Source organism: Lycorma delicatula, chromosome 1 (assembly GCF_047948215.1).
Source record: "Lycorma delicatula isolate Av1 chromosome 1, ASM4794821v1, whole genome shotgun sequence".
NCBI classification, from domain to species: Eukaryota; Metazoa; Arthropoda; class Insecta; order Hemiptera; family Fulgoridae; genus Lycorma; species Lycorma delicatula.
This window is the reverse complement of record NC_134455.1, coordinates 178,199,649-178,214,711: the sequence shown is the minus strand read 5'-3', so window position 1 is coordinate 178,214,711 and position 15,063 is coordinate 178,199,649. Positions and strand designations below refer to the sequence as shown.

At 31.1% G+C, this 15,063-nt stretch overlaps 1 protein-coding gene across 1 annotated transcript in view; it reads right to left on the bottom strand.

Annotated features, from left to right (window-relative positions):
• LOC142317720 (uncharacterized) overlaps nucleotides 1–15,063 on the bottom strand; it is a 53,380-nt gene that overhangs the window by 1,089 nt on the left and 37,228 nt on the right. Inside the window, exons 4-5 of the mRNA XM_075354267.1 lie at nucleotides 12,170–12,379; nucleotides 2,962–3,344 (exon numbers count right to left, since the gene is read on the bottom strand). Of these exons, the coding sequence (XP_075210382.1) occupies nucleotides 2,962–3,344; nucleotides 12,170–12,379 (593 nt within the window). The remainder of the gene's footprint in view (nucleotides 1–2,961; nucleotides 3,345–12,169; nucleotides 12,380–15,063) is intronic.

The following is a 15,063-nucleotide window of genomic DNA, read 5'->3' as shown; positions in this document are numbered from 1 at the left end:
ATTCATATAGAGTTACCTTTGATTAACATTTTATTTCAAAACTGAATTTCTCTCCTACCGCTAAACGCATGCAATTCAGTAATTTCTTCTGGGAGTATAGGGGGAGTGTTACAATCGGCTAGTAATCTTATTGGAATTACTATCTGCCTTGCAGATACTAAGAGTGGGGTAGCTGACTCATTTCCCATGGTACCTTCAAGAAGAAATGATTAAAGATATAGAAAATAGATTAAGATTAGGGCGTGAAAAATTAATTTGTAGAGGGAAGTTAGCACCTTGCTCAGGATTACACCCCCTAAGAGAATTCATATCGACAGGAATTTTTTTTCCATTCTTCGGTGACATATGGACAAACAGGTAAACATAAAACTCGGATAATAGGCTGATTTATATTAATTAGGTTTTGTAGTAAGCACAAATATATCATACAACCAAGACAGACCTAATTCCGTCCCTTGACAACTCTATTTAATTTTACTTAAGTAAGTAGTTAAAGTTAAAACTATTCCTAAATCTAAACTTTTTATTGTTGGAGAGAAAAAAGAATTGTTAAATAAATAAAAAAAGTATAGAAGTTAGAAAGTCACAAGAATTTAAGCATGTCATTTAAAGACAAGAGGCCAGGTATTTTGAGTAAGAAAGAACTAGTAGGAAATTTGGGTCAGACTCCTGCAGGGACTTAGCTCAAGCTACGTTGCTTTAGTAATGTGGTAAGCTAAGATTCTGTGATTTTTGATGCTGAAAGTCCTTCGAGATGATACAGTTTTTTAAGCTTTCTTCATGTGAAAATGTTTTTGTCCTTGCAGTTGTGGAGGTAAGAGAGCATTAAGTCGAAACCAAGCATAATTAATTGGTTTTTGCTTCTGAGGCTCGGTTGAAATTGATTACAGAATTACAACCAATTATCTTTTAAAAGAACTTATGTAATTTTAAAGAATATGTAATTTTAAAGAACTTATGTATTACAACTTATGCAAAGTTCAACCGTACGTCTACATTCGATTGTGTAGAAGTTTTACAATAAAATCTGTAACAGATCTCAGACGACCAAAATTATATCTTCTGGAATTAATGTATCATCTAAATGAATCAAGATTTCCTTTGTAAATTATATGATATCGAGTACATTTTAGGCAAAGAAGTTATCACACAACCAGAAATAATAATTTTGTGAAGAACAATAGCCGTGAGTGTTATTTGTTGGTACTAAATAGTACACCCGATTTTCCGAAGCTGTGTGTTGACGAAGTGCCATAAGACACTAAAATAGCACGTAAAAACTAGCGAAATATAGAAATATAAACACTTTTTTTATGTCCTTATGACCGAGATATTTTTGTTACTTTTTCTTGAAACATACATAATTCAGAAACTACCGCAGAAAATATAAAAATATTTTAACTACTGAAAACCACCACCGGAATAATATTCAAAGATCTACAAATGTATAAAAAAAGAGTTAATACCGGCGTTTTACGATAATGTTTTCTGGTAGAAATCATTTGTTTCTCGTGTTCTTTAAAAACTTATGTATTTCCGAATGCGTATTTAAAATAAAAAATAATTTCTTGGCTTCTGGTTAATGTTTTCTCCACTTTTTTCCAAATTTATCTTCCTTTAATTTGGCGCAAAGTAGTTGTTACAGCAAGCTTCTGCAATTATCCAATAATTGACAATTTAGCATAAAGATTAACCATTTTGAGTTTTAAAATGTTTATTGTAATATACGCCGGTGATCGTGTCACTCTATGTATATATACATAAATATTTTTTCCCCCGGTCATTTTATGACCTACCAGAACTATAAATCGATGAAATTATTTATCTCGTGCATTTATATTAACAAAGATTGCTTTTATTAGCAGTCATTGGTAATAATAATGACAGTGTTTTATCGTCTGTATAAAGTATTCTTTGACTCTTTTCAATCATTGATTGGCACGTATTAAAGCTGCACCTAACATTGAATCTTATAGTTTTCCAACTGATATTTCAACAAATAGGGTGCGCTAATTTCTAATTACTGTTTCTGTTTCTTACTTTTCTCTACATATTGCCTTCAGCCTATAAGGTGTGATATACTAGCGATTTAATAGAAAACAGATTTACCGAAAGTTTCATAGTTAAGTGATTGACAAAACGGTTTGTATTGCACCAGTACACTGTATTATTATTAACTAATAGACCTGTAGAACAGTGGAATTCACTCTTTTTATTGAATTTTTTCTAATATAAAAAAAATTAATTTGACAACTTAAATGGAATTGTCGGTCGTAATTGATTACAGACGATCGACAAAATAATGTTGCTGTTGCATTATTGTAAGCACTGTTTCCAGGAGATAAACATTGTAATTAAGGATTATTGATTAATTCACTGCATATTCCTATTTATCGTGTGTTTTTCAAGTCGTTTGTAATTTTCAAATTTGCTTTTTGCTAAACTTTCTACAATCAATTATGATAGAAAATTCTGTTATATATTTTTTTGCTGTACTTTTGTACAACAAAAAAAGTACTATTTTGTACTTTAGAACGGGTTCGTCTAACAGGGAGGACAGAAAGAACAGGTGATACAATTTACTGAACGTTTAAAGGAGTAAGTGTTTGTCCAGGGGTTTATGTTTTTTTACTTTGTACTCATATACAGAAAGAATTTCTGTTTATATTTAAGTCCTTCGGAAAGAAGTTTTCCTCAGAAAGTTTAGAAGTACATATAAAAATAAAAGCTTATCAAATTTAGTTCAACTTTTGTTTGAGAGACGTGAAATATGTTTATTGAATTATGAGAATAACAAATTTATGCTGTCGACACTTAATAAACAATTTTAAGTTAGCTGCAATTCAGTAGCTCAATATTTTTGCTGACGGCCACAGTTGTTGCGTTAAAGCTAAATAAAAAAAGGATACTTTCAACACAATTCAATATATTTTGCATACAAAAAAAAAACTTTTCACATACCTGACATGTGCAGTGAGGTTAGCCGCCTGACTGAAGGATTTATTGCAATCCTCACATCGGTAAGGCTTTTCTCCCGAATGCGTCCTCAGGTGTGTTTTCAATGTGCTTGGTCGAGCGTATGTCTTCCCACATATCCGACATTGATTTGGTCGGCTAGAATCATTTTCAGGCACGAGTTTGGTTCTTTTAGGCCGTAAATTACAGCTAGGGCTTTGTTGCGGTTGTTGTTGCTGTTTCGGAAGCGGTTTGAATGATGAAATATACGGAGGCTCTGGTGGTGGTGCGGGAGGAGGCCTGAAATCTGCCGTGAAGGAATACGTCGCTCCGGGGTACTGAGGACTTTGGTAAACCGGTGAAGGATTTGCTGCCGGCGTCCATTGCACCTACCGTAAAACAAAAAAATCACAATATTTATAATAAGATTGGCATTTAACAATATTTTTGTTTTAATATTTTTTTTATATTTCGAGCAGATAACTTTATTAATATCATTCGGAAATTTAACGAGTACTTGATTTTATAAATTAATAAACGTTTACAGATTGATATGAATTATTACATATTTCTGATTACAGAAACATTTATAACAAATATAAAAAAATAATTAAAAAATCACCATCGCCGTAAAAACTTATTTTATTATAACTAAGGCAATGAAATACACAATTTTGGGTCTACCAATATTTCAATCGATTTTTATTTTTACCCGTTGTTCATAATCCCTTTTGACCGTAGCGTAAGATTCTTCTAGTACGGATGTACAATTCTGGACGCGATTCAGTTGTTTCACATTTTAATCAGTTGATTATGTGAAATACTTCGTATTTACGCGATCATCTGAAAACTTGATGGTTCAAGCCTGCTCGACCAGTTATAACACTCTTCATCTTACCGATTCCTGATCACCTCTGATTCCTAATCAATTCAAATCAGGTGATCAAAAGGGCTAAAAACCTTGTGGGAGATGGTGTGATTTTAAAGAAACCACACATAAGTATCTTTGCCCTGTCAGGTGGACGGTGTGATAACGTTTTGTTAGAATCAAGCATAATTGATCTTTGCTTCTCTGACTTGATCGATGAAATCGACTACAAAATTGTAAATAAACGAACACCACTAAACTATCTTCTCAAAGTAGGCGGATCCCACAATACGACCTCTATAACGCTCAACGCATACTCCTGCTTCTGATCGTGTCTTATAAACAAAACGTAAGGAATTTCATACGATCACAATCATATATGATAAGAATTGTTAAATTCACCAGAAATAAATCAAAACCTTTACCGTAAATAATACCAAATGAAGTACATCTTCGAAATTTTATTAAATAAAAAGAATCAAAAAAAATAAGACGAGTAATAATAACTGTGGGTTATTGTTTCTCTGCTCTTAAACTCATAGTGATTTACCGAACATATTGTAAGCATAAATCAGTATGTTCGTGTTTGTTAAGCTCGTAACAATGTTCTGTTATAGCTTTTGTACCACTGGCCGATTTGAATCACTCTTACAACTGATTTTATTGAAAGTAAAGATTGATTTAGCCCGATAATCCGATTATTCATGAGCAGTAAAGCTGAAATAGAGCACGCGTCGTAGCTTAGACCATTATTTTTCGTCAAGTAATATTTTGATCGCTGACTAAAAAAAATAAAAGTTTTGTAAGAGATAAGAAAAACACGTTTTAAGGAATATATGGTTCCCGCTAGGTGAAACATTACAAAAGATCTTCGCCACGGAGATCGGCATAGGTTTGTTTAGTAAGTTCGTTTAAATTTAAGTTTATGTTTTTATGAAAATTACGTTTAATGCAAATAACGCAATATATTTTCATTCAGGTTTTTAAACTAGATTTTGTTATAGTTAAACAATTTGTATCCTCAATATAGGATTTAAGGTGTAACTTTTTTAACAAAAATGTTAGAAACTTTTTTATGTTACTTTTCTTTAGTTAAAATAATAAGTAAATAAATGAAATTAAGTATTTATAGTATATTGAAGAAGCAATAAAGGAATTAAATGTTGAAAGTGGTCATGCATTAAGACATTCAGATTTGCTAATCTGGTGACAGAGGACGTGTGAAGGTAACAATACAGGTTGGAATTTATTAAATAAATAAACAGGGGTAGACTATAGGAATTATGTTGAGGTTAAAAAATTAACGTAGAACAGAAAGGAATAGAAATTAACATCAGATCTATCAAGTGCCTCAATATGTATAAGAAAATTATGCATAATATAAGAAAAATTATGTCATGGTTGTAATTCTCAATTTAATCACTCGAAGTAAGGATGTAAATGACAAAGTTCAGCTTCATAGTTGATTGCTTTTAGTTGTAATTTTTAGGATGGTGAAATGTGTAATGTAATATTTATGGATTATTTTGTATTACGCAGGAAATATATATATATATATGTATAATGTATCTGTTAAGTTATATTTAAAAGTTTTATTTAAAAATAAATTTAATTAAGGTGCATTGAAAATAACGTTTCAGTCGGTTTTACATATCAATAAAGGAGTTAATGGGATTTTTAAATCGATTCACCGTCGTTTCTTTGTACAAATAATACAGTTATAAGTATATAACCTCTTTTTCTTATAACTAAAATGAACGGGACAAACACACTGTGGGGCAGGCAGGAAACATTATTGATTTGAGCTCTCTCTTGATTGGCTGTACGTTAACGATCCTAACCAATCAGAGGATAACAGTTAGAACCCTTGTCCGGCCACAATAACTCCCCTTCCTCCGACTCACCCACGTTTTTCATATAATGTTATCGTAATAGAATTTCAACGCAAGAAAAACTTTTTTTATTTTATAGCGTATGTTTTAAATTAATCGTGTAATTTTGTCCTTTTAAAAAGGAAAAGAATAGAAAACACAAAGTAATAAATAGACTTTCTTGATAAAATTGTCGAGATTAATTATAAACTACTAGATTATAAGGATTATCTAGAAAAAAATGAATATGTTCAAGAAATATTTTTTAAAATAAACTGACGTTAAAAGTTGAAGTAATATTTTTTCTTCGATATCTAACAATATAATCAAATCATTATTTTAATTTCCAAAAATAATTTGAATGTTAAATCAGTTAACATTTTGTTTCTATAAACGTATTACTAATTATATTAAGTTAATGAGAATACGAGTTTTTTCAATGCCATATTTTACTGCTAAAGAAACTATTTTGTTATCTTTTATATTCATTAATTAAAGCGCACTAAAAGCTGGTAATTTTTTATTTGCCTTCATTCGTAATGAATAATATATATATATATATATATATTTTATTGAATTTATTTATTTAAAATCAGCTTCTATATTGAAGCTATAAGTAAGATGTATGACAGACTATCACTTCAAATAAGATCATCCATTTATAATCCTGAACGAGTACAAACATAATTGATATGAATAAATACAAGAAAACTAGTAACTACGAAATAATTTGAATATATTTAATAGTGTCAAAGAATTATAGCGTAGTTTAAAACGCATAATAATGAATTGATAAAATTCCACACAGACACTGTTTACAATAGGATCCACCTTTAAAAAAAAAGTTAATACACTTTTCCACACCGAATTACAGAAATATTAATCAAAATCTGATATTCAAGTAGGATAATATAAAATGACACATAAATTAGGAGTTAATTATCGATAAATGAAGTTAAATTATCCCTGATAGACAAAACAAATATTTTTTTAAAGTTTCTTTAAGCGTAATACCATTTCTTGAATTGCTTTTTTGCTTTCATTACAGATCTGTAAATACAATTTTTCTATCACCCTTAGTGTTAAATAAATTACGCTTAAAAAAATATTAAGGGGAAATATAATTAAAATCTGTAAAATTTATAATTTTGCTTGGCCATAGCTGTGTTAGAATGATTTCGCTGATACTTTTCTTTTATTAATAGCCTCAGGAACAAACCGAATTAATGTCCAATAGTAATCGGCTAACATGTTAGTATTCCATTTCCCTTTATAGTGGCTTTCCATCACCGAAATGTCTTGGTGGAAACGTTCACCGTGTTCGTCACTTACGTCTCCGAGGTTGTCCGGGAAAAAATCCGGATGAAAGTGAAGAAAATGTATTTTCAAAGACATATTACATCATATAGCACTGTATGAAGTAAGAAGTTTATATCATGGTAATTGTCGGAATTTTGTTTGGCGAGAAAAGTTTTGAAAATGTCTTTAAATGATGAAGCTGCTTTTTCTACATTATTTAACATCGAGTTAAATACATCATCTTTGACTACTCTCTTATTTGAGGCCCAACAAATATTCCTTCTTTAATTTTTCCTTCGCTTACATTCGGAAATTTCTACCTGATGTACAAAAATCTGGGACTATCCTTCTTCATTGCTTTTACAAAATTTTTCATTAGTCCTAGGTTGATATGGTGAGGGGGTAAAAATATTTTTTTGGGTTCAACTAAGGGCTCATGAATAATATTTTTCCCATTTGGAGTTAAGTTGTCTCGTTTCTTCCACTCTTCGGTAATGTTTATCGCTAGCTCGGCTGTCCCATTCGCAAAGAAAACACATGTACTTAGAATAGCCTAATTGCATGCCTAACAAAATATCTATAACTTTCAAATCACCACATATGTTTCAGCTATATTTTTTATAATTTATTTTTTCAAGAACGTCTTCATCACATCGTATGTCTCTTTAAAATTAATACCATAAGCGATTGGTATCGAAGGATATTTTTTACCGTTGTGTAGTAGAACCACTTTTAAACTATAGTTGGAATCTATGAAAAGGCGCCAGTCCTCAGGTTTATGAACTTGTCCTAAGTGCAATATGAGCTCACCAATATTTTTACAATAAACCAAACTATTTTCATCTATAAAATACTAAGAAAGTTCTTTTTATCGGCTTCGAAAGTCCAAAATTTTTGTATTTTTTTAAAGTAAATTCCAATCTTGCAGTCCTGATGCTAACAGTTCAACTTGATTTTTTGATAAATTTAAATCCCTAACCAAGTCATTTAAGTTACCTTGTGATATAAGATCTGGCTTATTGGAAGATAATTCAAAATCAAAATCATTGTTGTCTTCTTCAGTACTGCTTGAATCTTCATCGCTGTTTTCGAAACATACATTCACAGGTGCTTCACGAATTGGAATAATTTCACTATGAGGTACAGGCCTGATTGCAGATTACAATGAAGGATGTTTTACAGTATGTTTAGATTTTTTAGGAATTCCAGCACACTTGTTAAACAAAATTAACAATCGGTTACATGATCCTTTAGTTCACGCCAAATCATAGGTACACCAAATGGAAAGTTTTCGGTGTACATTTCAGTCATCCTGTTAAATGTGCAGAACAATTAGTGCGTACTATATGAGGAGCCGCTCTAAGCGTATCATATTGTGCGGGTTATTTCAACTACATGCTTTGATCTGTACAGACATGATTAATCTTGTCCATGAAGGCTCACTCTTCAGTATTAGATATGATGCCATAATATGTGACTATAATATGATTTAATTCTCTGTCTAGTATTGTTTATTTATAGCTTACAAATTACGTTACAAAGTTAAACAATAAAAAATGAGCTAAAATGATCTTACGTTGAAAAATAAAAAAAATCCTTTACTTAGAAGTAAAAGATTTTTCAAAAATGGTGGGTGATAGAAAGATTTCAGAATCTTTCAGATGCTGAAAACGAATATGAACTCAGGTTCATATTCGTTTTCAGCATCAAAAATAGATTAAAATCACGTATCGCATGTTAGGAAACAAAAATTATGTTTATCAGTGTTATTCATTAATAGGTCGGGCACGTAAATAAAAAAAAGATTTAGTGAGACATTAATTTTAAGATAACCATACATACATAAATAATAAACGTAAGCAGCCATAAGTTTGAATAGTAATAAAAAAATAAATAAAAATAAAACCAAAATGTACGAAAATGTAATAAAACCAATTTTAAGAAGTGATATCCCCAACAAACCCGATCTTCATAATAGTTCATCAACCAGATCAAGCACATGAAGCCTTTTCAGCCTCCTGACACCCTCATTGTTGCTGGATGATTAACATGCTTCTCCAGCCTGATACATACCTCAAAACTAGACGTTCAATTTCTTTTCGAATGTTTGGAATTCTTATCTAATCCTGTAGCTCAGATTCCCTTGCGAACCACAGCGCTTGTTATCTTCCGTAGTATTTTATTCTGGAACCGTTGAATGATCTTCACATTTCTGCTACTGGTTGTGTCCAAGAGTTCAATTCCGTAAGTCCGTACCGGCTTCAGGAAGGTCCTGCATAGCAGAACCTTGTTAGGTAAAGAAAGTTGAGATCCCTTACCTAATATCCAGTACGTCCTTTTAAACCTAATGTCAACCCAAATGTCCTTTTCTCCCTTGATCTCTCCAAGTTAAACGGCACTCAAGGTATACGCCCAGATAGCTTACGTTACTGGAATGAGATATTCCAACCTCGTTTAAAAGAACTTCAGGAATATGTTCTCTTCTCATCGTGACTGTTACGTAGCTGGAATTTGCCGGATTTTCTTGTATTCTCTATTTACGAAACCGAACATGTTGTTGGATGCTCCATATATGTAAATGGAGAAGCCTACTTTTGGAAACTGCCAGATATGGCCAGTGTCTACACGGCAGAACTTATTGCCATACAGCAAGCTCTTTGCTACTAGGAACACTAATGCGATGAGAGAGTGCTAATATGTTCCGACTCTTTAAGTGCACATATTGCAATTCGGAACAAGAACATTAAGGACGTCCTCATTGCAAACATCCTGTCAATTTTGTACGTTTTCAATAAACGAGGACAGCGATGTGTATTTGTTTGGACTCCATGGCATGCTGGTATTGCAGGGAATAAAAGTGCAGACGAAGCTGCCGAAAGGTGACCGTGTGTGATAAACTGGATATAATTCCTATACGAGTGGCAGATGTTAAAAATTGTTGTAAGTAATACAATAAGAAACCGGTAGAGTAATGATTGGAGAAGATTAAATAACGAACTACTCAGTTAAAACTTCTACATATCAATGGAAGAACGACATGAAGCTGACTCGCCGAGAACAAGAGGCGGTGATCAGACTTAGAATGGGTCACCCGCGAATAAAAAATTCATTTTTGTTAACCGGCGAAGAAAGACCAATGTGCGGTGTTTGTAATAAAGCACTTACAGTCAAGCATCTAATGGAGGAGTACCATATATGAGGACTGTGAAGACATTCTTTTTAATTTTAATTTTTGTGTTTTATTTATTGTTTTATTTTAGTACCAGGGCCCTTTACATCATGTAAGTGTTTTAATATATGTGAATGTGTAAATATATTTTGTTGCCAATTTTAGTGTTTTAAAAAAAATGAAGGGTCCTTTACACCTTACATCTGACGAACCTGATGATGATTTAAACATCTTTTAATGAATGTGACGAGGGCTAATAACCTTAGAAGTCGATGCCCGTATAACAAAAAAAAAGAAGAAAAAACAAATGGGCGAGCGATACTAAATCAAAAGCGTATACCTCTTCGTGGAACGCATTGTACATATATATATATATATTATGCATATATATGAAGTATCACCAAAGCATGGGAACCCTTAGAAACCTTCCTACAATTATAGATAGAAAAATTTAAGTTTGGCATGTGCTCCTACTTCGAAACAATCTATTTTTTTGGTATGAGAGTACTACACTCCAAGTAATCAGGGACTTCTTCGTAGGGGCAACTCAAAAATTTTAAATGGAAAGGGTAGAATTGTGATACATCATTTAAAAGATTAATGAAAAACAACTTTTTGACATAAAATAATTCGGGCTACGACAATCTAACAAAGTGGTTGCCATTTAATATTTTTTACATCCACTTTAAAAAGTAGTCTGGTACCTCTTAAATAACTGTTCAACAATGTAACGGTAAAAAAAAAAAATTTAGCAAGTGCTCTCATATCTCAAAATGATCTGTTTTTCGGTGTGAGACCACTACTTGGGGTAGATTGTAGAACGCTTTTGAAACTTACAACTGCGAAAAATATTAAATAGCTCCCATTTTGTTAGTGTTATCGTAGCTTGAAGTTTTTTTAGTAAAAAGTTTTGTTTTTCAGTGTTTAAAATTATGCGCAATAAACCTATCCTCTCCATTTAAAATTCTTTATTTGCCTTCATTGGGGATTCTTGATTGTTTCATATCGAAATAACATTTGCTAAACTTAATTTTTTTATTTTAAACTATGGAAAAGTTATTTAAGATTTCCAAATTTTGTTAACGTTCTGTATACATATGAAATTCATTTTAGAGGTACTTAATCAAATAGAAAAATTTAGCATTATATTTACGATTCTGGTATAAATATACCTTCATCGCATTATTTACGATATCTAGCAGTAATCATACGATTCATTTTTAATTATCATTTATAAAATATATAAGTAAAGAGAGGCTGTATAAATAATTTTGTGTTTGTGCCGTTATTAGGCAATTAGGCAGAATTTTCTATCATTCAAAGTTAAAGCACGCCTTTTAGTTACAATTCCTAGAATTGCGTCATACAAGACTGAATTATTAGTTAAATAATAATTCATCATTAACATTATTAATTCGTTAGCTTGAATTAATTTACTTTTCTTTCTTTTTTATTAAAAAAAAAATTCTTTCCCTTTTTCTATTTTACTATGTTCTTTTTAAAATTATATTTAATTTAAAAATATAATTATTATTATATTAAAAGATTATTATTTAAGATTAATAACGATATAAAGTATTTCGTTTTAAACATTGTATACAGGATAAATTATAAATTTATTTAGAAAAAAGATTTCTACAATATTGTGTATTATTTTATCAAAAAGCTTATTATTCATACATTGTTGTCGCTACATAAATTCAACTACTGCGTAAATCAATTTTTCGTGTGCACCATCCAACCATCAGTTGATTGATTACATTATAAAAAATTGTGACTAAGATTGAGAGTGAATTTACAGAAGAGTGGGAACGAAAATATTGCGATGTTGATCGCAATACGCGCTACCATCGCACTTGCATTATTGATCGAGGTATTTACACGTTTTTGTTGTTTTAGAAAATTAATGGGAAATATTTTTTATTAATAAAAATAATATTTTATTTACTTTTTAACGTACTCATATGACTATTTAAAGGTATTTTTAACGAACGGGTATTAACTTACCTGTGGAATTTGTTCGTGCATTGGAGGCACAGAACAAGGTGGGTATCCGTGCATAGTCATATTCATACTGACATTGACCGACATGCTGGGAAATTGGTAACTGCCGGTCGTCATCTGTGGTGTAGTCCCGGTTGCAGCCGCTGTTTCAGGGCAAACATATTGACTATTGCCGTAACCGGAGTTGCTTCCCGGTGACATGGATACTGCCATCTGATAAAACAATTAAATATATATTAATTGGCTGAAATAAATTATTTTTATCTTACAATTAAAATGAAATTTAAAAAAAATTATCCGTAAATTTTAATTTTTTTTTTTTAATTTTAAATTATTATATTTAACATTATTTTTTTATATTATTTTTCCGGCTGATATAGTTCATAACAAATGGCACGTACTACTATTGGTAAAAAAAGAACCCCGACCCGGATATTTGTATTTTTTAACGTTTTCGAGATCTTATTTGTCCAAAAATTTTAAAATCGTGATAAAAAAATAACATTTTTTTCGGGTATACAAGAAAAATAGGTACTCAAAAAAATTACTTTTATTGCAAGTCACTGCAAAAGATATAACCTCCAGGCAAGTCCTATTATACTCTGTAATTGTTACGCTGGCTGCGCAAAACTTGAGATCCTTAGCACGCAGTTAACAGGGTCTGAACTACATCCAAATCGAGGAAGAAGGAATCAATGGTACGGTAAAATTGTGGATAGTGAGAAAGGACGATCACGGAGAACTGCTTTACGGTGGACTTGCAGATACATTACTGTACATCTACTATTCTGCTACCGCGTCTCGATAATTTCAACCGCATGGATATCCTTTTTTCAATTTATAGTTTTGTAATTTCACTACTTCGAAAAAATCTTCGATTTCTGGCTTAAGAAGTATTCTTCTGCCTTAATATTTAACATTTTAATTCTCTTCAGAAACAATTTTCTTTAAAATATTCGCTGATTTATCTAAATCATTTCTAGTTTCTGCTGAAATAACGATTCTTCAGAGTATATTAAAGTTTTATTTTTTGTCGCGGGTTGATAAGCAGATCTAACAATTTTGTTTAAATTTTAGTATTGTTTTTTCCAAATACAAATTAAGATGTAAAGGTTACAGGTTAAATTTTTGATCTCTTCTTTTTGACGAGCAGCTTGCCTTCCTCTTTTTTTACACTCCTCTCTTTTTTTTATACTTCAATCCTATCTTTCCCAAACGGCATAGCAGCGACTACTACTACTACTAACGCTATTTTATCAATTCCTATTCAAATATTTTTGCTCAAATTTTTCAGAATTTTGTCAAATTCATTTCGTAATGCAGAATCTCTTATGAAACCATCAACTTTTATTTCCTTATAAGACATTATCTGAATTTTTCCTCCTTCATTTTTTTGTATATATTCCTACCGATTATTACCTCTATTTTTTCACTAACATTGGTCTTCCGTAAGGACATTTCATATTATTACATCGGCTTCATTTTCCTAAAATATTTTATGTTGCGTGTAATTATTTTCTTTTCTACATCGCTACGTCTTTCCTTCAAATAATTTTTCTTTGATAATTTATACTTTCTATTAACTTAGTTTTCAAATACGTGTCAATAATTCGAATAAATTATGAATAATCGTTTCTGCTTTTCATTCAGAAGATTCTGGGTTCAAATCCCGGCCAGGTTTGGTATTTTTCATACAACAGAATTATTACTCGTTACTAGGGTTCCTTGTTCAGTAGAAATAGAAATTACAAAGAAAAAGAATGACGAGATGAAAAATGACATAGGTGTTAATTTTTAGTTTTCCTTTCAGGAATAAAGAGTTGCACTTCAAAATTGATGTCATTGATTGGGTTACGCGCCGGATTTTTCAGGTGATGGGGAAGAGAAAAAAATTAACGTGACTTTTAAAACTTTAAAATTTCCTTTAATGTGGTTATCGTGCTATATTACTAGGATTGAATGAGACACACTTTTTTGAAATGCTATCCTTTGAGACTTCGTTTTGAAAAACTAATTTCAATGTTCTGTTTTAGCAATTCACTCATTAATAATTTCTGCCACGTAAAAAATACTTAATAGTCAGGTTAATTGTAGTACTTAATTTTCAATTTGGTTTATATCCCATTACTGTAACATCAAGAAAGGCTATGTTAAAGCTAAAAATGTTCAAAGATGATTTTTTTTTGGCAAACTTTTCAAACACTAACCGAAGAAAACGAAAAATGAAAGTAGGCACAGTTTTTGCATGAATGTTGTAAAATATTTGACGTTGACCTTATTCTGATAAAAATTTTCGTTTTGAAATAAAATTCAAGAGTAAATTAATACTAACTTGTGGATAATTAAATCATTGTTAAGAAAAAAAGTTATCGTTAAAGAAAAATAATCTTATTTATTCTACAGAGTGTAATATTTATTCTTGATTAATTTTGATTGAATCCGTCAATGTTAATTTTTATCGCCAGTCGATGATGTTAATTCTTATCGGTCCTGATGTTACCCATTTCTTAGAAATATCTAAGAGACTACGCATTAGATACTTCACTTTTTCATGTTTAAGACTATTTATTTTATTTTATTTTTTTGCATACATTTTTTTAAATTCAGTATAAAATAATCAATTCTACCAATCAATTTGTAAAATGATTTACTTCCTTGTACGAAATATTGTGATCGCGAAAAATTTCGGCTTTCAGATTTCAACGGAAATATCTATTTTGATCATCCCTGAATCCATTTTGACTAGTTTCGGCGTGACGTCTGTACGTACGTACGTATCTCGCATTACTTAAAAGTGATTAGACGTAGGATGTTGAAATTTTGGATTTAGGACTGTTGTACCATCTAGCTGTGCACCTCCCGTTTTGATTGCAATCGAAAGAAGAAAAAGCGTCCAA